At 42.8% G+C, this 25,581-nt stretch overlaps 3 protein-coding genes and 1 long non-coding RNA gene across 7 annotated transcripts in view; 1 reads left to right on the top strand and 3 right to left on the bottom strand.

Annotated features, from left to right (window-relative positions):
• gng8 (guanine nucleotide binding protein (G protein), gamma 8) overlaps nt 1-25,581 on the bottom strand; it is a 757,718-nt gene that overhangs the window by 73,203 nt on the left and 658,934 nt on the right. The window lies entirely within an intron of this gene.
• zgc:100829 (uncharacterized protein LOC445149 homolog) lies at nt 2,165-17,010 on the bottom strand. Of its 2 annotated transcripts, none has more exons than XM_037269047.1 (8): nt 16,907-17,010; nt 14,860-15,319; nt 11,546-11,690; nt 11,356-11,455; nt 10,153-10,191; nt 10,009-10,059; nt 8,539-8,722; nt 2,165-2,984 (listed from the first exon to the last, which is right to left on the bottom strand). In XM_037269047.1, exons 2-8 carry the CDS (start codon nt 15,029-15,031, stop codon nt 2,758-2,760), a joined length of 918 nt encoding a protein of 305 aa, XP_037124942.1. In that variant the 5' UTR covers nt 15,032-15,319; nt 16,907-17,010; the 3' UTR covers nt 2,165-2,757. The 2 variants fall into 2 exon arrangements, with proteins under 2 accessions (XP_037124942.1, XP_037124941.1); XM_037269046.1 differs by lacking the exon at nt 16,907-17,010 and adding an exon at nt 15,833-15,949.
• On the bottom strand, nt 17,552-25,575 carry puraa (purine-rich element binding protein Aa). Of its 3 annotated transcripts, none has more exons than XM_037269055.1 (2): nt 25,302-25,575; nt 17,552-21,596 (listed from the first exon to the last, which is right to left on the bottom strand). In XM_037269055.1, exon 2 carries the CDS (start codon nt 21,511-21,513, stop codon nt 20,653-20,655), a length of 861 nt encoding a protein of 286 aa, XP_037124950.1. In that variant the 5' UTR covers nt 21,514-21,596; nt 25,302-25,575; the 3' UTR covers nt 17,552-20,652. The 3 variants fall into 3 exon arrangements, with proteins under 3 accessions (XP_037124950.1, XP_037124947.1, XP_037124948.1); XM_037269052.1 differs by lacking the exon at nt 25,302-25,575 and adding an exon at nt 22,446-22,586; XM_037269053.1 differs by lacking the exon at nt 25,302-25,575 and adding an exon at nt 22,449-22,584.
• LOC119133363 lies at nt 22,083-23,406 on the top strand. Its single transcript, XR_005100111.1, has 2 exons — nt 22,083-22,218; nt 22,612-23,406. It is a non-coding gene; the product is annotated as an uncharacterized LOC119133363 (long non-coding RNA).

Raw genomic sequence — 25,581 nt, 5'->3', positions numbered from 1 at the left:
CCGTTCGTTCCGCCTCGGGGTGAAGCTGTGCCCGCATGCTCTCCGTATCACATGGCCCTTGCCCCCAGGGGCGGGGCGGAGGGGGCGGGGGTAGGGTGTGGGGGGGTTATTGACGGTGTGCTGGAACGCCACAGCAAGCGGCGAGGCTTTTATTTCTTTTCACCACGCTTGCTTTTTTTTTTTTTTTTTTTATCCCCGCTCTCGTCCCTCGCTTTCTTCTCTTCCCTTCATTCGCCCATCTGTGAGCGTGAAGGGAAAAAAATGGAGAAGCAGACGTTCGTCTCCTGTGCAAGGAGACAACAACAGCGTCTCTTTTTTTTTTTTTTTTTTTAATCTCCCTCCGGAGGGCCCTGACGACAGCAACGGCCTGGCTCGGTGTGCGATGAAGAGGGCTAGTGTGTCGGGGTGGAGGGGAGGGCTGCTGAGGGACGGGCCACAGATATCTCCTGGAAACAAGTCCACGACGTCTCCGCACGTCAGAGAACAGCCACGGCCATTGTTTGGCTTTTTCGGGGCGACAGACGTGGCGGCTCGGTTACTTGAGTACTTTTCCAATAGTGCTGCCTGACTGTGGAGGAACATGACGTGTGCTGCTAGAAAATGAGGCGTACTATTACTCAATGTCAATTAGGGATGGACATTTGACTACGTTTCCTTAATGGGGAATATGAAAGCTCAATAAATCAATTGTTCAAAATTTAACGGGGCGACATGGTGAGTAAGTGGTTAGCACATTGGTCTTACAGTCGCAAGGTCCTGAGTTGAATCTCGGCTTTGACCATGCTGTGTAGGGTTATTCTCTCTAAATTGGGAAAAATCAAGCAGTTCTCTCCGTTCTGGATTTTGGGTGCACTGAAACCACGCCACGCTGTCAACTGTCAATCAAATACCAAGAAAATGTTCTTATGCCCACACAAATGCTTGAACTGCAAAGAAAATATCATCTTGAAGTCTTTAGTGATTGGAATATGTCCAATTAGGTTTATTGCCGGGCTTTTCCATGCTGCAACAATGAGGCACTCTAAAGAGGCCACATCAACATGCATCATGTTGGAATATATTTTAATCTCACTCTCACTTATATGCACACACTCGCAGCTGACAACGAGGCGCTCACCAGTGGCAACTGCACATTACAAATTCACAAAAATACAGCTAATGCAAACAAAGCGTGACTCATGCTAGATTCCCAAATGAGTTTTAGCCCCCCAGAAAAACATTTTCACGCTAATGAATAACCTCTTCAATGTGATTTCCACCATTCGGGATGCAAAGGTTGATTTTGCAAGATTCATATGAAGTCAAGGCCACTCAATTCAACTGCAGGCACGGGTACTTACGTCATGGGCGGGGGCATCAATTTGCTAACATTAGTAGGTAGGATGATTAGCACACATTTCCAAGTAAGAGCACAGCTTTAACAAAGCATGAAGGCATGAATGTGTAAAACCAATTACATTTTACACTGGTCCTGTACAAGCATCCAGGTCATTGCGTATGAGTTCAGAGAAGCGTTGTGCTATGACATAATATTCATACATACGCGCATAAATTAATAATGCCCAGATGTCACGGCTTCAATTGGTTTTGAGTAGGAAGGTATGACATCAGAGAAATCAGAATGGATGTTTAGTTGCAAGTCAATCACAAACAACTAAATATTCACACTCATATTTACACCTGTGATGAATTTAGTGACTTTTGTTTTTGGAATGTGGGAGGGATCCAAAGTTCCTGGAGAAAACCCACGCAAGCATGGGGAGAATATGCAAAGTCCACACAGGAAATTTTGAAGCTCTCGACAATTAGAATGCAGATGTGAACTGCTAACTATCGTGCACACATTTTAATACATTGTGTGTGTTAATACACACACAATGTATCAAAATCCTGAAAATATCCATATGGAGTAATTTTTCAAGTCACATTGGATTTTTTAACTCACTTAGCTCAAATGAAAGACTTGCCGTTCCTAAATGTAATTTTGTGAAATTTGAGATAGTCATTTTTTGTTTTATTAGTTTGACCTCTAAAGCTTGCACAATACACAATTTACTATGTGTTCTAATTTATAGCATTGACGTTTTAAAAATTCATAAATATTACTTAATATATCGCTAAATTATACATTATATAATTATATAAAAATAATCGATAAAGCTAGTTTAAATTTTCTATACATCTTTTTATTGCCACAGAGTCAACCGCACAAGCTTGACATCCAATATGCCTCGTGTTAACAAAAAAAGTCCATTAGATATCCCTATAAACAATATATATATAATAAAAAAAAAACTAAAAAAAGACCCTGTACAAATGTTAATTATAGTACTGGGACATAACACTGAGCAGAGTTGGATCATTTGGCAATGACCATCAAACCTGCCAGGGTTTGATCCAATAAGAAGGTATTAAGAATTTTTGGCACTGTCATTGGTCCTCAACAGGCTTCACTGAGGCAGGGAGTCATGTGACACGCCGTAATAACTTTGAGTGAGGCGACTCCAATAAAGCAAGGATCCCTCTGTACCTTATTCCACCTCGCGGAAGAAAAAGAATAGCACACATGAAAAGTATATCACAACACAATGTGACTGGAGCGCACGTTCAAGCATTTCCATTTTTTTTGTGCTTTGGTTGTGCATGGCAAAGTAACAAAGGTCTCCATTGGTTGAGTTGTCCTTCCACTGACTACTCCACATGTTCTCATCCTGTCCAGTGTGGCTTATCTTGAGATTCTTTGGGTCAGCATCGGGATTACCTGACAGAAGAAGAGGTGGCTACGCACAAGTGGCTGGGCTTGGTCGGAAGAGGGGGCTTGATGGTGCGGGGGGCGGCCTGCGGGGAGGTGGAACCGCTATCCACGCTGAAGGTTTTCATCAATTGCGCCACCCGGCCCCGCCCACCGCTGGGCGTGGTGCTCCCTGATGAGGAGATCACTTTCACTGAGGATGCCCTGCTATGTACTTCCGATGCAGCGGCACCTGAAAAACACAAGACATTATGTTTTCAAAGAATAGAGAATATTTGTATTACAACCCCCAATACCGAGACTGCATATCGCAAGAATAACTTTTGGCTTTAAATTCTATGGAGGGATGCTAATGCTATTTTCCCACACTTTCTGCAGCCCAGAGCACCTCCGGGAGTACGATGGCGCCAAAACAAGGTGAAAAGAAGTTGAAATAATATGTTTAAGGAAAAGCAGACAAAAACGCAGACGGCACACGATTGTTATTAAAGCTCGAATTCTTTCGCCGACTCTTTTCTATCATTTCCTCTTTCCTAATACTGCACGCATGCATCTTTCTTCACTCCACTCTTGTTTTTTTGTTTTTCTTTTTTCCTTTCCGCCTCCCTTTATCCCACTCTGGCTGAGCAGAGGTCATCCTCCATAAAAGTGCAGCGGGGACACAGCTGGCCGTAGTTTGTGTGCGTGCGTGCGTGTGCTCGTTGAGGTAGTGTGTTGGCGAGAGGGTGTAATTGAGGGAGGAATGGAAGGAACAGGCGAAAGAGAGGGGAGGAGGGAGGCAATGGAGAGCAGACAGACGCTGCTCAGACACCAGAAGGCTTGAGGAGCCACATATTTTTAGCGTCATCCCCGGGGGACGAAGATATGTGAGAGAGCGAGCGAGCGAGAGCGCGTGCGTGCACGAGCAGCCTCCACGCACACAAAATAGAGCGACAAGCAAGCGTCTCCTTCGGTAGGGGATTTGAAGAGACACATTCTCACGCCACACAACAACAACGCCGAGCCGAGTCGAGCCTCACGCAGGCGGGCGGGCGGGCGCCCCCCCCCCACCCGCCAATTCGCTCAGGCGTGCCACCGATCTCCACGCGCCAAAACCGCGTTCCTCAGGCCTGTGCTTTGAAAAATGAACACATGAAAAAGTAGGTTGCGTTATTGTTTGTTGTTCACGCTTCACCTTCGTTGCTTTGCGCGCCACCCCCCCGTCACCCTCCCTCCCCGCTGACCTCTGACCCCACCCCCCAGTTCCTGTGTTAATGTCCTCTCGCCGCGCCGCGTGGGCCTGCCCCTGATTGTCTCGTTGTGTTGTGCAGTCACCACGGAAACCTTGGGCAGGCTCCAGCAATTGAGGCTGACACACATTCAGGCACGCACCGAGCGCACAAGGCGGATATGCACGTACACACACACACACTGAGTGGCGGTCAGAGTGTGTTTTCTGTGCTCGGAGCCTTGGCGCAGGTCTGAGTGGAATACTTAATAAACACCGAGGCAGACAGCAAGAGGGAGTTTGTGTTTTTTAGCGTCAAGCAAGGTGACAAAATAATTAAATCGCACCCAGTATGCACCATTCTTGCAGTCAACAAATAACACAAGAAGCGTCGAAATTTTTAAGAACAACTCTTAAACGAACCCAAATATCGGTTTCAAACCAGCGAAGATTGATTACTAAATCTCCAAATTAGATCTCTCACTCCTTTGTACGCCGAGGACAAGGGGACGGCGGTGAGTGGGTGAGGGTGGGCGTGCGTGCGTGCTGGAGGCGTTGGGCTACAGCGCCACTGACCAGACTGGCGCTGAAATTAAAGACCAATCTATCTCTTTAAAGACCCCTCGTCAAGAGAGCGAGCGGGAGCGAGGCAGAGAGGAAGGAGGTGGGGGAGGCAGAAGTGGGGCAGAGGGCAGAATTCCCGAGCAGCACGTCTGTGGACAGAAGGGCAGGGTGTGTGTGTGCGAGTGTGTATGTGTGTGCACGCCACTGGGGCCCCTGTCACTTATCAGCACGGGGCTGAGCGTCGCCCAGGGCTAGAGTCGGGAAGCGGCGCAGGAATGTGCGTCCTTCCCTCTGAAGGTGAGGAGAGAAGAGAGGAAAGCCGACCCCGCTGATAGAGAGCGAGAGAGGGGGGGGGTGTTATAAACACCAATGCACACGCACGCACATACATGTACGATACAAAGATTAGCTGCTACAGATGCTCTGCATCCTCAAAATGGATTATTTTAGGCAAACACTAACACATGGCTAATTGTTGAACATAACACGGTGTGGAGACGTCAGTGCGACAGCGATAATTGCTTTCCACGCGAAAGCACAAACACACAGCATTCTGGGTGTTAAAACTTCATATTGTGGTTCCGGGGAACCAAAAGACTGAGAAAACAGTCAGTGATGTTGACTAATCCAAGAATCAGCTCAACCGGGCAACAAAACACATGTTCCAATATGTGAGTGGATTCAAATCACATCTTTTGGTGTCAACTAAAGGAAAGTGTTCGAATACTTTTGCAGCAAAAAAACGAAAATTGTGTCATCGAGTTTATTCTGTCCCTGTGGTCGGTACAAGTGTTATTTGTTTGTCCCCGGCGTCTTTTGACACTCGTGGCTCACGTGACAGGTCACACTTCCTGCTCGGAGGAAACAGGAACGGTTGTCACGACCCGCATGCAAACACAAACAGCTGAGGCATTGAGCGTTGTCGGCCACCTCTTCCCCTTGGAACGAGCTTCCTGTCATTGTCAAGGACAGGCTTCTCGTTCAGTATTCCCTGTCCGGAGTGGAGACGTTCATCCGGCTCTGTGTCGGACGCGTGTCTACCACCTCCAGTCGCCGGATTTTCTTCTAAGCTCCTCTAAATATGCGTCCAGACAATTGTTTTGGACCGTCATGATTCTTTTTATGTCAGGAGTTGGTTTTAGTTCTGTAAATATTTGTTAACTCCATTTCATAAATACGTAATTTGTTTTGGAAATATCATTTTCCCAGGAATTATTTGAACACTTGAAAAGCCAATGCGTTACGAATAGCAGACATCTCTGTCTGAGCCTTTCAGCTATTCCACTGTGTCTGCTGTCCAGAGAAGTTTAGGGGGAAAAAAATAACATGAATGTGATGCAGGATGAGTATTTCTCCAGCAGAGGGATCTAGTAATAGAAACACAAACTGGAGTTTAGCTACAGTATCATTATTTTCCACTGGATGGTGCTAATTTCAAACTGACCGTCAGAATTGTTTTCAAATTGTTTGCCTTTTTACTGCTGTTCATCGACAAAGTTTGTAAAAAGGAGCTATCGGTCCACTTTGACTTAATTGCCAGCCCACCACAGGTCACAAATAAACGTCAAACTTATCTATGGACAATTAAGAGCCTTTCATCACACTATTTACTGCTATTTAGGAATTCTTGTTTTTATTGGGGCAATGGGAAAAATGCAAGGATGTCATTTCTTCTCACAGCCACTGGGGGGGAATACCTTCACGGGATCGAAGGACGGCTATTATGCGTGGCTCCTCAATTCACTTTGTTCAGTTGAGTGCCATCTCTCAACATTCACTCACAAATCCCACCGCAATTACAATTTCTCGTAGTGAATCTAAACGTGCACAGCCATGACAACACCCACCCCAAAAAAAAGCGTGCTCGGAAATATCACAAATCACAAGTCCTATTCGCTTTTTCTCCCTCCAGGCGGGTCCGGATTGACTTGCCACTCCATAAAGATTCCGGGAGGCTGAGGTACTATTTGGCCGGCACATTAGCTGGAAAAAAATAGGAAATAAATCCTTCTCTGGCTGCATTACGGCAAACCTTTGTGCAGGCGGCTCCTGCTCTACACCTCCGATCGAAACCATGGTGTTGTTGCGGTGTTACGTTGTGAATGCAAGCTCACTTTTCATCCGCTTGTCCGATTAGAAATGGATTTAAAACGCCACTGTGGCGGACATGTTGATAAATGTGTATATTATATTTTTAAGTATTTTTGTCATCATAAATATTCAAAATGTAATTAATTTAAGAACTACATGTTAGCTAAATATATAAAATAATATTTGTTATAATTTAACTTATTAAAATACGCACTTTATTAATCCATGAGTCATCATTTTTCTTGACATAATTGCAAAGCATTGGATATTTGAGCAGAAACCTAACAATACTCAGGCATATATTCTTTATCCTCTTAAAAAAAAAGATCAATACTACTATCACATACGGCAGTGGTGAAATTCGTCTTCGCGTCTGCTTGACTGTATAAACCGTTTACATTCTATGTAATTACCGTATTTTCCGCCCTAAAAGGCGCACCGGGTTATAAGGCGCACCTTCAATGAACGGCCCATTTTAAAACTTTGTCCATATATAAGGCGCACCGGCTTATAAGGCGCATAAAATAGAAGCTATACTGCATCAAACTGAGGTTGACTAGGGTTGCGGTATGCATCCACTAGCCAATAACCAACGAGCCCTCTATAAACAATCGCGTTTCTCAAACGATCTCCTATAAAATGATCAGAACTGACTAAAGTTCGATCTAACGCATTGGTACTACTTACCTATGTTTCCCTTCCATATCGATCCGTAGATTTACTCGAAACATTAACAGAGCAGCCTATTTTGACATGAAATAGCCTGGTACGTATAGCAGCTATCGCAATAGCATTAGCCATCCGCAAAGTCTCACGAGCCTCAGCGAAGTGTAAACAATCGCGTTTCTCAAACGATCTCCTATAAAATGATCGGAACTGACTAAAGTTCGATCCAACGCATTGGTACTACTTACCTATGTTTCCCTTCCATATCGATCCGTAGATTTACTCGAAACATTAACAGAGCAGCCTATTTTGACATGAAATAGCCTGGTACGTATAGCGCTATCGCAATAGCATTAGCCATCCGCAAAGTCTCACGAGCCTCAGCGAAGTGTAAACAATCGCGTTTCTCAAACGATCTCCTATAAAATGATCGGAACTGACTAAAGTTCGATCCAACGCATTGGTACTACTTACCTATGTTTCCCTTCCATATCGATCCGTAGATTTACTCGAAACATTAACAGAGCAGCCTATTTTGACATGAAATAGCCTGGTACGTATAGCAGCTATCGCAATAGCATTAGCCATCCGCAAAGTCTCACGAGCCTCACCTCGCAATCTCCCATGAGCCTCAGCAAAGTGTAAACAATCGCGTTTCTCAAACGATCTCCTATAAAATGATCGGAACTGACTAAAGTTCGATCTAACGCATTGGTACTACTTACCTATGTTTCCCTTCCATATCGATCCGTAGATTTACTCGAAACATTAACAGAGCAGCCTATTTTGACAGGAAATAGCCTCGCGGGTACAACAGCTATTCGGTGACGCCCCCTGACTACAGTTGCCGTAATGCTGGGAAGCGATGCGACCTTGTAATTTATTAGTCGTACTAAAACGTACTGAAACATTTTGGCAGAGCACTGTGTACAACCAGTATGGATCAACAAATTCATCAGTTGATCCATATATAAGGCGCACTGGCCTATAAGGCGCACTGTCGGCTTTTGAGAAAATTTTAGGTTTTTAGGTGCGCCTTTTAGGGCGGAAAATACGGTATTGTAGTCAATTAGTATGAGTTTACATTTTCAGTCTTTTCAGTGGGAAAAGATCATTCGAGATGCAACTGGACTCTGCCCACCTAATCTTATGATTAAACGTCTGACGGGTCGCGGTTCATTGCAAGGTCTTGAGAACCCCTCCAGTGCTCACAATCTTGACCCCGGGTGCCCTTTCCCATAATGCAATGCTCACTCACCTTTGACTTGCCGTGACTCCTGAATCGAGTCCCGTGAAGCCGCCGTCATCTCGGATGGCGCCGCGCTGGCTTGCCTCAGATTTGCGATCTCGGGTCTCGCGTTGACGGGTCCCGGCGCCACGTTTGCGTTGGCCGGCCTCACAATGACTGCGTTGGTTCTCCTGGGAAGCCTGGGCTTCTCTTCCTGCAGAGGGGAAAAAGATCAGAAAAAAAGATGGAGGATGACAAGTGTTGACAGCTAATTCACGTACAGTTGAATCACTGTCACTGCGATGACTCATCAAATTGCCCTTCTCTCCAATAATGAGCGCACACGGACGGTAAGGACACAAACAGTTGGATGACCACTGATTAAGGCTTTAATTATGTGTGGGAAGAAAATTGTGAGCCGACTTGGATATCAAGCGGGCGCGCTCATCTTTCGATCATCTTGCGGCAATTTAATCAACAATTTTGCTCCCTCGCCTTTTAATCAGATGGACAAATTCGCAGAAGCCACTAAATGCGGTCTTGAGTTGACAATAATAACAAAATAAGAACTGCTGCACTTCATGCGTCATCAAAATTAAAAGGCGCTTACACAATTCGTTTTTTTTTTTTTTTAAGCTTTACGACGCAGCGGCAGTAAACCTAATTTTACACTTGGGTGATATTTAAGCGATCAATTTTCTTTCCGGAAGCCTCCAAAAGAGCAAGTAGGTTTACTAAATATTTGAAAGCCTGTTAAAATGTTACTTAAATATCTCCTTTATAATTCACCGAGGTCATATGAGGACAAAGTTTTGTCATTCGGGATGAGAAAAAAAAAAGTAAGTTGAACTATGAATTTGAGGTTTGCCAAACTCTTGTCTCCTTCAGTGTCCATAATAAATGCATCAGCACGGGTTGAGGAACAAATGAGAGAGTTTGCTTCTGTGGCTAGAAAAAGAAAAAAACTCCTGTTCCGACTCGCCCCAAAAACCTCTGGGGATGTTTCCGCAATCCCATCCATCTGTGAGTGACGCGTCCCTCTAATTCCCTGATCAAGTTCATCAACCATCTGTTCTTGGGCGGCCCAAATATCCCGTCTCGCCACTTCTCCTTCAGCTTCTCCTGCCTGTGTGTGTCTATGTGTGTATCGATGTGTGTGTCACCTGCTCACATTTGCATGCAACATTAAAAAGTGAGGTAGGGCAAAAGTCATGCTCCCCGAGCTTGGGCTTGCAGTTGAGTTCAACTCCTCCAAAAGCAGAAAGCTATGAAGGGCTCTTGTTAGAGCTCAATGCATGAAAAGAGGAATGCTGTGGGAAAAGTGATATGCAAAAGGATCACTGGCTTAACCACAGTTTCCCATTACTCACAAGGAAGCCAACATGATACGATAAGACCCCATTAAAGACTTTTTAAAATCAATTCCCTGCATAGATAACAAATGGTCATAAACATTTAGATCTTAAGAGCTTTAAACTGTGTGCATTTATCACCGAGTACCTTGAGTGCAGTTGTGGACGCTGACGCTGATGAATGCTCACTCACTGACACCTGTGGGTGCAACAAAGACATTACACGAGGGTTGGCAATGACGCAATCCAAGCACTGGACTCACAATGACATCAGGTCAATTCGCCAACTCACCGCCAGGGGGTGTAAAGTGCTCGTCTCCTCACATTTGGCCTAATAGGAGGAAGAAAAAAAAAAACTCCATTTAGATGTGGGCACTTGAAATGACCTCTTAAATCCACCACTATCATGTCACAAAATAATAATTACAATATAAACAATCTAAAAACATTATAACTACATATTGCATAAAGGACAAACTGAGTCAATTCGCGTATTTGAGAAATACAATTAATTACTAAAGCAAGAAAAAGTTTCTCGCATCAACTCCAAACTGCCACTATCGCAGTTTACAATAAGCATTACGTTATATTGTTATTAAAATTTTCAAATAAAATGCATCATACTCAGCAGAGATGCTTATTATTTAAAAGACAAAATCCATCCTCTTTTGTTAGCTGTGTTGGGTTGTCAAAGAGCTAGTCAAAAAGCTGCTCTGGGAGTGGCAAATAAATCCTTTTACGGGTTGCAATAAGACAGCCAGCTGGCCTGTCCTCACAATGTCCAGTTTTTCTTGAAAAGTTCACCTTGACGCCATCGTGAAGGCAAAAGGCGTTGAAAACGAAACTGCTATTTTAAAGGTGTTTGAGGGTTTTGGACAAATTACACAAACCAGCTGAACTTTGGTTGGAAAAGAAATAACCCGTAAAGGCTAAGGTGTAAACTGAAATGTATATAATAGACTTTAGGACATAAATCAATACAATTCTATTCTGATTAGGCCGGCAGAAAATGTCTCAAAGGCCTTGACTGCATGCCCAAGATAAATGAACATGTAATGGGACACTTTTTTTTTTTTTTTTTGCCATTTAAGGTGAAAAGAGAACCAATACCAGCACAAACGCAACCAGCAACTCTAAAATCAGCAGCTTTACAAAAAGCACAAACTAAATTTTCACCGGGCCATGAACCGTCTTTTTTTACTATGTATTTGCGGCCGGGCTAAATTGCTGCTTCACAAGAACCCATTATGTCACAGAGATAAAAATGGCATGCGGGACTTTTTGCAGTGGGGGATGTTAGTTTTGAAAAGCGAATCTGATTGGAGCCGATGCGATTTTTCAATGTCAACATTAAGTTTTGAGCAGTGACGACGGAACATATTTGTGTTTATTTTCAGTTTGATTCAGACGGAATTTATTTTCAGGGTGAGAGCACCCAAGAAGACTTTTTTTTTTTGCTTCTCTCACAGCCACAATTATTTAATCCTTTACATACCTTCAAATTCAAGGAAATTCCAGGTTGTGTTCGAGAAGGAAGGTTTTCTCTCTCAGTCGTGATGTCTGCATTTATTCTGGTCTTCAACATGCTTTGATTGCTGTAACAGATACATTTGACAACTGATCTTAAATCTTGCCTAGAGTCAAATATAAATACCCCCTCTAGACATTGTATATAAGTATCTTACACTGTGTTGTTCTGTGGACAGGGGGCCTTCTTTTCTCCCAATCCTGAGCAGATGAATTTGGAACTCAACTCGTCCATTTCCCCGATCACGATGACGGCCACATCTCCGTCGCGACCCAGCAGCCAGCTGACATTCTTGCTGTTGGCTGTGAGGAAATAAGACAACATTTGGGTAAACAGACAAAGCCCCACGCACAAAACGGCAAGAACTGTCATGCACGGTACGGAAATAATGGAATCTTTCATGATGGAATTAAAACATCACTCATTCCTGACTCCCACTCATTTTGATTTCAAAACGTCAATAGAGATTAAGAGGTGCACTTCCTTTTAGCTGTCAAACAATCGTGCAGTCGGGTGCTGACGTAAGCGCCCTCAGCAACGTGAGCGGTGAAGCGTTTGACGCAGGTATGACAGCGTAAGTGTTGGCTGGCTTCAAATTACTCTGTCATGGTGAACTTGTTTTGCCAGCTTACCCCGTGGAACACATTCCAGCTGGCCATACGGGGTAGCACTATGAAAACACGGTCGTCAGAACAAAGCTTGACAAACAAGACACATACTAGACTGACAGCTGCAATGCACCTTATTCATAGACGCTGCATGGGAAATTTGAGCCCTTGCTGGAAATGACAAAAATGACTGCCTTGGTTATGAAAGCTTAGCATTTTGTTTTTGACTTTGGTCTTTCAGAGAAGACTCACTTTGTGGCAATGTGACCTGTTCTGATTATGGTAAATTACTTGCGGAGTCCCACAGGCATCAGTACTCATCCCTTTAATGTTCAGTATCTACCATATTTTCCGGACGATAAGGCCCCATTAATGCATCATGTCAGATTTTTAATCCAAATCATTCTCCATTTTATCTTTTTTATTTCAACTTCAGACAACAAATTACTTGATAATCATTCATAGTCTTCAGCGGGCCACTTATGATTGATTTCATGACACAATGCTTCGGGCCAGTTTAAATTTAGGAATTTGGTCCATATATGAGGCGCACCAGACTATAAGGCGCACGGTCGGCTTTTGAGAAACTTTTAGGTTTTTAGGTGCGCCTTACAGTCCGGAAAATACGGTAAATGTGGTTGCTTAGAGATTACTTCTATACTGGCCACCCTGCAATCCACATATAATCCTAATTAGTCCGTTTTGAAATGGGTTCCTTCCGAGCCCCCTGCAGCAAGTTGCCAAGTGACTTGAAGAATGTGAGCACCAAGTGGCAAAGCCAAAGTGCAAGACAAGAAAAATAAATCCACACACTTCTTGGTTGCAAAGAGTGCACACCAGCTCATTTTACAGTTGTGAAGTTAAAAACTATGCACATGACTATCTGCTGACTGTGCGGTTAAGTAAATTACTGTTGCATGAGAAATTGAAAGTAAAAAAAAAAAGTTCATCACATAGTAAGACAAAGTACGATCTTTTCTTTTTTTAATGTGATTGTGGATCGTGTAGCAAGCACACAAAAAGGGAAACATGGCCTGCTTGTCTCACTGTAGTTCACAAGTCCCATGGCCAGAATAGCCTAAAGGCAGCATGAAACTTTTGCTTCCCCATGCGAATGAAAATGAAGCCGAGCTTCCCTCGCAAGTCTAAGCTGAATTCGGTCTTTTGTGTTTCAAACACATACTTTTCCTGTCTACTTCCTGTTTTGCCCCCCTGCTGATTGTTTCAAGGATTGGCCCACTTCCTGCGTTACCCGCGAGAGATGAACCATCTATTCACCATTAAGAGTAGAGTAGGACTTCATGATACCAGCTTAGAGTCTTCATCCAGCGTGCTGAGAGCAACATTGCTCATTAAAGACAGACAGAAAGCTCTGTCCGCTTCCTCACTGCACCCAGGCTGATAAATAGGAAGTGCTTTGTTATAAGCCCCAAAGAGACAGACAGCTCACATTACAGTTTATGCACCCGTTTAACATTTGATCGAAATGCAAGCTCTTCTACATTGTTGGTCATGACCAAGAGTCATCCCACCACACATTTTCTCCTCAGCATAAAAAAAAATGCAGACAGGTGAGATTTTGCAATGTGTCAAACCAGTTTGAGAGCAAGTCAGGGAGCCTCGTGAGTTTTCTCCTGCTTCCTCCACGTTGCATTCACGTATAGAAAACAATTACAAGTGACTTCGTCTGCTATGCTTGTGGGGGTTTTTGCGGTCTTTTTTTTTTTTTCCTGTCATCATTTTCCATCGCATATCATTTCTCAATGTGCCGCTCGGTACAACAGAACTACTGTTGAAAGAAAGAAAAAAAAAAAGCCCGTCACATTGAATTTTCTTGTAAACAGAATCCACAGAGACTCATTTCAAACAACACAAATCCCAATGGGAAGTAAAACAAGAGGTGTACCAAATATTTCACATTTTCCCAGATAATATTACAGTTTGATAAAAGGCAGCAGGATTATGTGATTTCTTTTTACCAATCAATGAATAAAAATAATCGCGTAAATCCTGAAAAGGACTGTTTTGATCATCATAGAATAAAAGGAATTCATATAAAAAGGAACACACTACAAAAAACAAAGCCAATGTTGTTGGGAAGTTTCGCTTGATGTGACATAACATTATCATTTATTATTTATATTTAGGACCGAACAAGTGTTGATTTTCTGTAGATCCTGCATAGCCAAACGACTAATAGAACCAATTTATTGCCATGTTTCTAGCAATGAAGCCATTTCTGTCCTTCAAACCACATTCCGCCTTTTTCTTTGTTTTGACGAACAGAAAAGATTATCAAGAGAGAAGAAAAAAAGAAATCCTGTGCTTGCTTGGCATCCTTGGCTAATGGATGAAATAGTTTGAGCTGATTAGTAATGGAAAAGAGTCTGTCTTTGACAGTGAATAATGTTGAAGCTCCAATAAGTATTAAGCCTTAACCCACTTAACGGTACTGCAAAGCATAAACGAGCATAAACAGGGTCTTCTCGCCAATGAGTCAACTTTCCTACATGTCTGACAGGGCTCACGAACATTTAATACGAAGCAGCTGGAGTTTGTCAAGCCCGAGTTAAGTTTGTCTGGGGGAGAAACTTTAAACTGGCCGAATGGAATCGGGATAAACAGCGTGCCTGAGTTGGCAAACAGCTGTTGAGATGACAGCGAGCGAACATGAGCTCAATGCATGCAACGTGTCATGGCCAATGCATAGGTTGTGTACCGCAGGTCTCGGACTACTCGAGTAGTTGGCTGAAAACTGTTTTGGATTGTAAACAACAAAAAGATGGTGCGTTGAGCTTTCAGTTTGCTTTAAACGAATCCTGTTTTTGAATGCGTAATGGCTCAATTCTTGAGTTTTTCTGACCTTTTTTGGGCTTTGTCCTCTCTCCTTCTCGCTCCAGTTTCTCCTCACGCTCTTTCCATCGCCGCACCTGCTCCTCGCGCATCTTCAGGAACAGCGTCTTTTTCTGGTCCTCGTTGAGCGCCTCCAGTACATCGGGGTCGATGTACATGTCTTTTAGAATCTGCTGCAGCATTGTGGCGGTAGCGTTGGCAGCTTCGACAGAGGGTACACGTTGGAGTTGCACCTGGTTTAGGAGGTGCAGGGAGGTAGTTTCTCCTTCCAGAGGTGCCTTTATAGTTTCATGCTCTTAAAATATCTTGATGTGCCAAAATCCTGAGGGATGGTCATCTGGATGAACTTTACTCAAGGCAAGCGATCATCCTCACTTGGTCATTTAAAGAAGACAGCATAAGCTCGCTTTTATTTGTGGATAGTTTCTTCCACACCATGAGACGTCAATTTTCTGTCATCATCGGAACATCTGCAAAAAAAGACAAGACTTCGTGACGTCAAATTCTTGTCACTAACTGGAGTTTAAATCCAAACTGACAGACTCAGCCCAGAATGGGAGGAGACTCTTTAGGAATGGAACTGCTTCTGTCATCAACAAAAAAAAAAAACCTTCTTCCCCTTCCCTTAACCGGGGCTCCATTCGCACCGAAGGTTCCGCAAGAAACTACTTTTTCGAATCAAGTTTTGGCTTGAAAAAAGTGGAAGGAGCAAGTCATTTACTCCTTGCAAAGGCATTGAATGGGATCGGTCCACCCCCCCAAAATCACAGCAACTGCAAGGAAGCAAACAATGGCTACCACCCCGGCAACAACACACTTTGTGGGAAAGGAAGCCTGTCTGAAGACAGAGAACCGGCAGAGCCCAGATGGTGTCGAGTAAATCAGGTTTGTGTGCACACATGCAAACCCAGGAAAGGAGAACAAGAAAGCAGGAAGGAACAGACAAAAAGAGGAGCTCAGATAGAGTTTGTTGAGGTACTCACAGTAGGATGTAGACAGCTGCTCCACAGTAAGAGTATGCTAAGCAAGCTGAGAGTCAAGAGAGCCTCCTTGTCTTTGTGTATGACTGGCTGATGACATCACAGCATTCCATGATGTCCCTCCCTCCCTCCTTCCTTGTAACCGCCTCTCTCTTTCTTTCTCTCTCTCTCTCTCTCTCTCTCTCTCTCTCTCTCGCTCTCTCGCTCAACTGTCTTATTTTTCTCAGTCTGTGTCTCAGTTGTCTTAATTGCTCATTGGCACATCAGTCATTGACGTCACGCTATTAAAGTAAAACCCATGCAATTATGGAAAACACCAAACCTTAATGCAATGGATATTAGTATTAACAATGGCTTTAAAATGTATTTATAAGAATGCAAAAGCTGAAAACGAGGAGTTTCAGATCGATGCAGTCTTTAAGGGGCTCTAACGTCATGGCTGCGGTCCGCTATGCGGTCTCGAATGTCCGGAAACAGCTATTTTGTTCTCTCTGACTGACTTTCATGTTTTTATGTATACGAGTGTGTAGACATTTGTGCACAACGGCCCAAACAAATGTAATATGGATAAAATTAATAATTGAATAAACATCGGCAATCCGGCATGGGATTGTTTTGACTTACTTCCGCATCGGCTCGTACGAGTGAAATAACGGTGGCCCTAAAGAGGCAAAAGGGGCAATAAATTTGACAAGTTGGCATTTTATTTACGGTTTATTGTTAGGAGATCACGGGTGAGCTGGAGCTTTTCTCAGATGACTTTAAGCGAGAAGTGGGATACACCCTGGACTAGTCACCAGCCATTCACATGTCACTTAAATATCACACACAACCAACCATTCTCACGCAACACGTACGTAACAACACCCAATTAATCTAACGTGCAATTTTTGGAACGGAGAAGAAAGCCATGAAAAACGCACAAGCACGTGAAAGACTTACAAACTCCATAAGAGATATCAGAGCCAAAATTCTGAACGTCCAACCCACTAAACTGCGAGCAAGTTGAGCAAACAATTCGACCACCTTGCTTGTGCAAATCAAAATGGCAGTCGACGAATTCGTGATTAAACTCACCTCGAAGAGTAACTCACCAACATCTTGGTGAATGCAATATTTGCGTGTGATAAGAGATGTTCGACACCACAATATTAGGCGATGCTGTGCAATACAGTACTTCCAATCACGTTACTTGATTGGGTCGCTTCTTTGTCGCGCAACTTTTCTTGTCCGTCATTTATAAACAAACAGCGCGCCCTAGCGGCCAACGTGAGGAAAGTCGATTTGGATTACGTCACCTTAAAAGACAAAGCATGCTGCTGAACAGATCTCAGGAGCAAAGACGTGGAGAATTTTGATAGAGCATTTTCTTTCATTCGAATGTTATTATAAAAATAATTACCTAATGCCAATGGAAAATCAGTTGAGTCACAAGATTTTTGTCGAATTAATCTTCTAGCTCAGGGGCAAAGTTGGTATTAGAAATTTAGCATAACTGAAATCACCTCAAGAGCATCTTATATTGGTGCAATACTTTTACTTCTTCATGCCACTATTAACTTCCTTGAAGGGAAATGTAAATGATATTTCAGTGGTGTGTGCAACTCCAGTTTTAATTGAAGCATGGACCGTAAAATTCTTTGTGCTAGTTTACAATTTACAACGCCGCATGTTCTGTTGGGTCTCCAAATGTTTTGCACAAGAATGAAAGTAGCAACATCATGAGGATCAAAGATCAATGCTTTATTTTACAGCCTGTTATGACACATACAGTACTAGAATTATCTATAAGACAACAACACAGGTAATTGTCAGGTGTTTTGTCACCAATTTCGCATTTTTAAGGCTGTAAAATTAAGCTTTAGTCATTAGTATTGATGCAAATGTCAGACAGTGTGGACAAATACTACATCAAAATCAAACATCCTTTCCCCAATCAGTAAATAGGTGACATTTTGGTATTTTTCGTTCAACAAGAAACATGAAAATACATATATTTTGAATATAGATTCATCTTTATCGGGCAAAATTAAACTGATTTTGTCAAATATACATACGCTATATTTCATGTATCAAAACAAAGATAATGACATTCTCGAGATAAAGTATTGGTGTTTTACAACCTGCATTGCAAAGCAAAGTGCTACACACAACAACCACTAAAGACAGTTCACCAAACCCGAAATGAATACTGGACTCAAACACCTTTAGCTTAAAGCTAAAATGGAGATTTCCGTTTACAATTGTTTTTCATTCAAAAGTTTTTTTGTTTTTTTAATGTTCCTTCAACGCTTGCTGCCATTTTGGCAAGTGACCTTAGTTATCGTGAACTGTCGTGGCTGTTCTGACCTTCGTTTGACCTCAATTCCCCTCCAGTATATTTTTATTTTTGAGTGCAAATAGCAGCTTAGAACTCCTTCACTAGAAATAAACATGGAATTCAGCCACATCTTTTCAAATAGTAATCATATTTTAATTGATATACATATATTGCCACAATTGGCACATACGATATTGCACAGTCATGAAATGTTGCACATAAAAAATAGAGCTATTTTTTGTGGCCGAAAACATTCCAAAAGTCACAAACAAAGTGGAATAACGCTGAGAAGGTAAAACCTAAAGTGAAACAAAAATAAAGACATGCGTGCTACTCCCCCGATAATTCAGCGACCGGCAACATACATGACTACCTAAAAGCCAGAGCATATGGAGATGTGGGTAAAGGGGGAGGGGCGGCGATGGAGGCTTGTCGATAACTATTTCCAATCATTTCCACTCACTGATCTCTCTACTATGTGCTTGGTGCTAATTCCTTGCATCATCTTGCATCGAGGTGACCCCCCTCCCCTTCCATGTTTACATGTAGGCCGATACCTGGATGGCTGGGGGATCATATTGAATGGCGATGAAGGTACTGGGAAGGACAACGCCTTGTTTTAGCACCACGAGTCTGGGCCGAGACAAAAAAAAAAAAAAAATGGAACTAGTCGAAAAGAAGCCAAACTTGCGATCCAAAGCACCAGGCCAGCGTGTAAGCATGCGGAGTGTGTAAGGCACCAGGTTGTTTTATATGCTGAAGAGGATGCTCCCAGTAAGCTTTTACCCTATCTTGGTGGTCAAGGACGGTCTAGTTTGCTGGTTTCCAGTCAAATCTAAACATCACGGAAGCAAACACTGAACTCACTGCTGAGGTAAATAGATCCGATTGTTGCCAGTTTCTCTTAAGGTGACTGGCAAGAGTTTATAAAACTGCTATCACACATCTATGAGATGCGACAGAACTGGACGAAGAGAGCCAGTCGTTTTACGTGTGGCAGCCCGAGTATATCATCACCTCCCCAGGAAAATGTGGGCCAACTAAAGAGAAACATTAGATTTTTTTTTAAACACACAAATACCACAAAATAAAAATCGTAACCGAAGATCTGACATTTATCTGCCTTTGTAGCGTCCCAACAGTAACTTAGATACGGAAGCGTTCGACCGGAATATACATTTTTGTTTTCATATTTGAAAATATTCGTTCTACAATCGGCAGTTCCGAACTTTCCAAAGTTTCTGCGCTGATGTTACGGGCATTTCCTTTCACACAGGCATCGTCTCATGTTACAAGTTTGACACGAAACAAAGGCAGAAATATACCGGCTTTTACAGGCGGTGTCAAAGGGGATTGCGTGTCCATAATAGCCATCGCCGATAAACTTGACAGAAGAAGAACTGAAAGCCCATCAGGAAGGGCACATGGTCACAAAATTGGACCCTGCAACCAGGTCTGCCTAAAGGCTCCCCTGTTAATGTGTTAGAGATCTTTTGATTTCCACTACACTAGCAGCAGCCTTTGGGTGGGCTTCGCTCAGGACTCAAGGAGTCGAGCTTTCGTGCAATACAGGCAAAATATGGAAGGGTCCTCGAGACAACATTTTTGGGAAACCAACAATCACCTTAAGTGCAGACAAACATGCACGCTTTAATTGGCACCATTTTGACGTTTTTAATGCTCCGGCCAATTGTTCATTTCTCTGTATTTGCTACATGTTATTTCGTTACTATGTATTTAGTACCTTTGAACCCAACACATCGCAACAACGACAACACACAACGGCAGTCTAATATATCCATTTGCACTGCAACAATTTCAACTGATTTAAGAGTAACTTCTTTGAATGCCTCGGTCAACACGTCAAGAACTACTGAGCAATATTGATTTGATTTTGATGCAATGCATATTGCACAAGATAGAGAGAACACTTTTGAAAAACTACGTGACAGCTAACCAGTTTCCAAAGCAGGCCTAGCCCTCATTTGATGTGTGTAAACACATTTATGGTCACAGGTACACAAGATGGCGAATATGTGTGACCATATTTTTGTTTTACAAACTTTCTCAAATTTGGTTTTGAAAAGAAAAAAAAAATGAAAAAACACATAAAATATCTAATTTGTGCTGAAGGTATTAGCTTACATGGAAAGGAAATGCTTACTCTCAGATCCCAACATTGCAAACATTGGTTGTTTTTAGCTTAAAGTGGTACAAAAGTTTGTTTTACTCTGTTAATAAGGGAAATAAAGACTCCAAATTGTTTGTCAAGTAGGAAACAATGTTCAAACATGTTATTACTTTGTTTAGCAGCCAGTTACTGTATTAATGGTGGATAAGTGGGCTAACATCCAGCGATGAGTGACATGATGTCAGAACTGTCAGGTTGTGGTGAATTCTTATATTGTGGGTGATGCTCCCTTGGAGTTAAACCGTTTCAATTAGATTTCTTTTATACAGTAGAGTTTATGGTTAGATTTCTTGTTATTTTCACGACTCTGTCTCAATCCTCGTCTCCGTCGTCCGCCTGCACCTCCTCCTCATCTTCTTCCTCCTCCTCCTCCAGCTCGCACGCTCGCTTCTCCCGCTGCTTCTTCATCTCGTCGGCGTATTTAGAGAATGTATTCCCGAACTTGGACCACACTTTGTAGGGCACCGTGATCGAGTTGCGGTACGTCGGCTTCACCTCGCTTACCCGCATGAACACGCCGTACTTGTTGGAGCCCACGTCGAAGAAGAAGCGCTTGTTGTCCACAGTCAATGACGAGCCTTCGGGCAGCTCCGCGGGCTCCTCCTCCACGCCGTAATCGTCAATAAGTTTGGCCAAAGCGTCACGAAACTCGATAAGTCCTTGGGCCGGGAGCGCGATGGTCTGGCCCTGCGTGGACCCCAAGCCGGCCCCCCGGCTGACGGTCTGCCGGACCCTCAGGAACCGTCCCCTCTGGTTCTCCTTTAGATCCATGTAGTACTTCCGATTCTCCCGCACCAGGAACTCGCTCTTGAGCGCTCGCCGCGGCTCGTCCTGCACCATGCCCGGGTTGCTGGGACCGAGCTGGGCGTAGTGCTCGATGAAGTCCCCCAAGTAGTCGCGGAACTCGACTGCCACGGACATGGAAAGAGTGAGGCGGCTCTTGTTGCCACCGGCCCCGACTTCGGCTATCTTCAAGAAGCGGCCTTTGGCGTTCTGCTTTACGTCCAAATAGAAGCGTTTGTTTTGGATGTCAACCCGCTTGGACGCCAGCTCCTGAGTCTCGTGCTGGAGGCCGGAAGCCGAGCCTGCCCCTCCCGCCGCCGAGTGCATGGAACCAAAGCCTGGGCCCGTGGCTGCTCCTCCCTGCTCACTTCCACTGTCTCTGTCCGCCATGATGCTGCCTGCCTGCCTTCTCCCTCAGCCTAAACCGCAAAAGACTCGACCAGTCACAGTCAGCGACACAGCTCTCGCGAGATCTGCCGAGAAGTACACAAAAAAAAAGCGAGGAGAAATTAGCATTCAGAGACGTCAAACTGTACATAGAAACCACAGTTGGCTGTTTGGTCCGTTGCTTGGATACACAAAGCCGCCGGCCATATTGAATGTGGCAAGTTCTCTTCTATCCTCACTGAAGACATGTTTGAAGTGACTTTTGGGCAAGAGGCGGCCACATTGAGGACAATTCAGTGAACCTCCATTACATGTTTATAGAGTGTGGGAGGAACCCAGACTACCTGAAGAAAAGTCATGCAAGCACAGAAAGACCATAAAAACTCCATAGCCTGAGCCCGGATTTGAGGAATTTAATTATTTCACAATTGGGAGATTGGGAAGTGGTGCTTGTACCACACCTTGAGAAACATTGAAACTATTAACTTGCAAATAATGGTCAAACTTCTTTGACCCTTAGACAATTTGTATATTCATAAGCAGTCCAAAAATGACACATTCAACATGGTGGCGACGTTTGCGTACGAATACGCGCCAAGGTGATATCTACTTAGACCTTAGCTCTACGTTAGCGTTAGCTACTGAAATGTCATCTGCCATACTCCGGAGAGGATCTTGCACTTTAAATATGGCTACGGCACATTAACAGTAAGTGTCAAACTGAACTCGCTTTTAATGAACGTTATCTTAAGGTTGCTGTCGAATTATACCCACGGTTCTGCGACGAAGACGCGTTAATCTCAAAGTAGCTATAAAGCCTGTTAAATACAAGCAACGTAGCTTTCTCTATGTTTGAACGCAGCTGATTGCACAGTAAATACATGAAGCGACATTAGTTAAGTAAAACGAGGTGACAACAAGAAGGGCATACATACAACGTCACTTAATTTGTTACTTAGAAGGTAAATATTCCCAACAAGGCTGTCTGTTGCTGCGAGTGATTCCGTGGCGAATACACGCCACTTTTCATCTTAGAGACGATGCACTCTTGTATAAGTGTCTTGTGTATGTGACGTTAGCTCTACGTGTTTTTCCTTTTAGTGTGAAGAGCGCGACGTGGAATCAGAGGAACTCTTGCACCTCACGCGCCCATGGCCTCTTCAAAAAAGAAAAGAGAAAAGCCTCGCCCCGCAAGTCACGCAGTGTTTTGCCACATTTCTTGTCAGCTGTTTTTCCCCATCCCGCATTGAGAATTAAGTTGTGCATAGCGAGATTCTGTCCCTAAAATGCAACGTTGCAAGCAAAATGGCGTGTCATTATTGAATGTTTTTTTTGGGGGGAGAAAGGGGGTCCCAAAAATTCAATTCGATTCAGCTTTTGTGATTGTTCTATCCTACCTGTGCAAAACGTCCTACCGATTTGACAGCCGAAGTACTACCGGGTCCGTGCGCTTTCAGATTGTTTTGTTTAGACGCATACAGACAGAACATTTTTTGAAAAAAAAGGAAAAAAAATCCTCGAAAATATTTACACGTCGACGCAGTTAAGCAAGTATAGGACGTGCAGGAAATTTAAATAATATCCTTAGAGTATACTTACGCATAAGTATAAGTTAGTAGAACGTTTTGACATTTTAAATTACAAATTCATACTATTTTTTTCATTGGTATAAGCAGGTAGGACGTTCTGAGTGGACGTTGTGAGCATGCGTGTGCAAGCGCACTGGGCATTGGACAGAAAAAGAATATGCACAATCCTGAGAATGTACCTTTTCCCTTTAATTTTTATTGTGACAGTCCTATAAAACTAATTTGAGCAATTTTGCTATCACGCAAAATATATTTATTGACTTGTGGAACTTGTAACAGTGTACTGCGAATAAAATCATAACCACAATAACCACTGTTCACGAGTATAAATTCACTTAGGAAATCATACGATTCCAACCAGATTCAAAGACTTATTTTTTTTTAACACACTACTGCAAAAAAAATTATTCAACTACAATAACTATGTACGAATTCAACCGAATAAAGTTAATTAATAGTCCTCCCATGCAGCACCAAGAAAAAGAAAACCTGGACCCCGAAGATAATGACGGATGACATGCACCGTGTCAACTCTTAAGGTATATAAATACTACACTTTTGTCCAAATTCAATATATTAATACTTTACTTACTTTATTGGGCTAATGTCCTAAACTTAGTTACAGTGATTGTCGCGACTGAGCGCCTGCCTGCACGTTACTCACCTGCCTGAATCAAGGAAAACGGAGCGTGTGCACATACTCACCTGCATGTAGTTAAGGATCCCAGGAAGAAAACGGAATGAGCGAAAAAATCACCGCAGCACGGAATGCAAAGATCTGAACGGACAGCCGGTAAACTCACGCAAAACACTTTACAGTGATAATCTAATCTATCATTTCTATATACATTAAAAAAAAAAAAAATCATCACAAATTATTTGGAGTGGGCGTCTTCTTTCAAATTATCACCCGCTTTTTACGGTAAGTAGTGGTCCCAAAAGGAAATTGTCGGCAGGCCCATTAGAAGGACATTTGGAGGATTTTTTTTTCCGTTACAAAATGTTCTCTTTTTTTTTTTTTCCATCCGTTATGAGAGCATTTATGTAACTAGGAATTTATTTGTCGAATATTTTGGAATAGCGGCCCGCCCATAGCATCTACAGGCCGTAATATACATTTAACCCTATCATGGACGCTTGCAGATTTCTTTTTATACTCGCTTTAAAAAATAATTTGGTGGAAAATGTAAGGTTTGGGAATCATGTATATTTTTTTAATTATAATAGTATATAATTTCACGGGACAAATTCGATCGTTTCCAGATTGTTTTAGGCCTGCTCATTGTAATTACGTGATTCAAAAAAAAAAAAGATTGGACAAAAATATTTTATATTTTTTAAAGACCATCTCAAGCGTTGATGGGAATAACAATAACAAAGGTTTGGTAGGACTATCGGTTACAATAATAAAACCCTAAAATATGCATGAACATTTTATTTATTTATTTATAGTATATTATTGCATTCGTTTGTCTAAGGCCTTTACCAGATATTGTAATTTAATGTATTATTTGCCTGTATTTAATTACGATCCACGCAAACTTGTGTAAGTAAATTAGACAGATGACGTCTCTTTGTTGCAGGTTGATCAACTTAACTAACGTCACAAAAGGTTTGTATATACGATATTTGACAAGTTAAAAAAAATATTCTGAAAACGAATCTAAACAGGGTAATCATTGACAACCTTTTAGTCATACGGTGAAAGCAAAACAGACTATATGTTGACATTTTTCCTTATTAAAAGTGCTTTAAAAATAATTATTTTGCATTTTCCCAGGATATTTAAATGAGTGTTTGGTTTTGAATGTTCACCTCTATGACACAGCAGAAAGCATAACGCTCATTGGACACCAAATATTTTAGTGCTATTTTACACGCACAGCAACGTCACTTATGTCACTTCCATGACTACTTTTACGCATGGCAGCAGCAACGTTTACCATAATTATCACGCTGGAATGTTGCGCGTGCACGTTCAGGCGTGACGGTCGGCCGTGCTTTGATTGGTTTATATATGTATGTATGTTATATGTACATGGGTTTACTCTGCAAAGCCTAACGCGCTATAGTATATTATGATTTATTATTATGATTATTATTTTATTGTTATAATTATCATTGTTATGAAAGGCCACGTCACAGTTAAATGGCATTGGTTCTTTAACAAAGCGCATTTACTTGCAGGCGAACGCTCCTTACCAGTTTGCACCACTCAAAGCATCGAAGGCGTGCGGCGGACGAGCTGACTGGACAAGCCACACCTGAGGGTTTCTTCACGGGGATCAGTTGTTCGGATGTGTCAATCTGCTGGAGCACACCTCCCAAGATGGATCAGAAACTGCGAGTTGTGGCATCAGAAAGCGACGCACGCACCAGAAGGCAGGCGCCGTACGCTCCTTCCCGTGACGTCATCAGGCGCTGCCTGCCAACTCTGGGTGTGGCGACCTCTCTTGGTCATGCAGAGGAATTTCAGCACATC

The sequence above is a fragment of the Syngnathus acus genome, chromosome 14, assembly GCF_901709675.1.
Source record: "Syngnathus acus chromosome 14, fSynAcu1.2, whole genome shotgun sequence".
In the NCBI taxonomy this organism is placed as follows: domain Eukaryota; kingdom Metazoa; phylum Chordata; class Actinopteri; order Syngnathiformes; family Syngnathidae; genus Syngnathus; species Syngnathus acus.
Note: the sequence above shows the minus strand (reverse complement) of the source record. Positions and strands in the feature narration are given on the sequence as shown.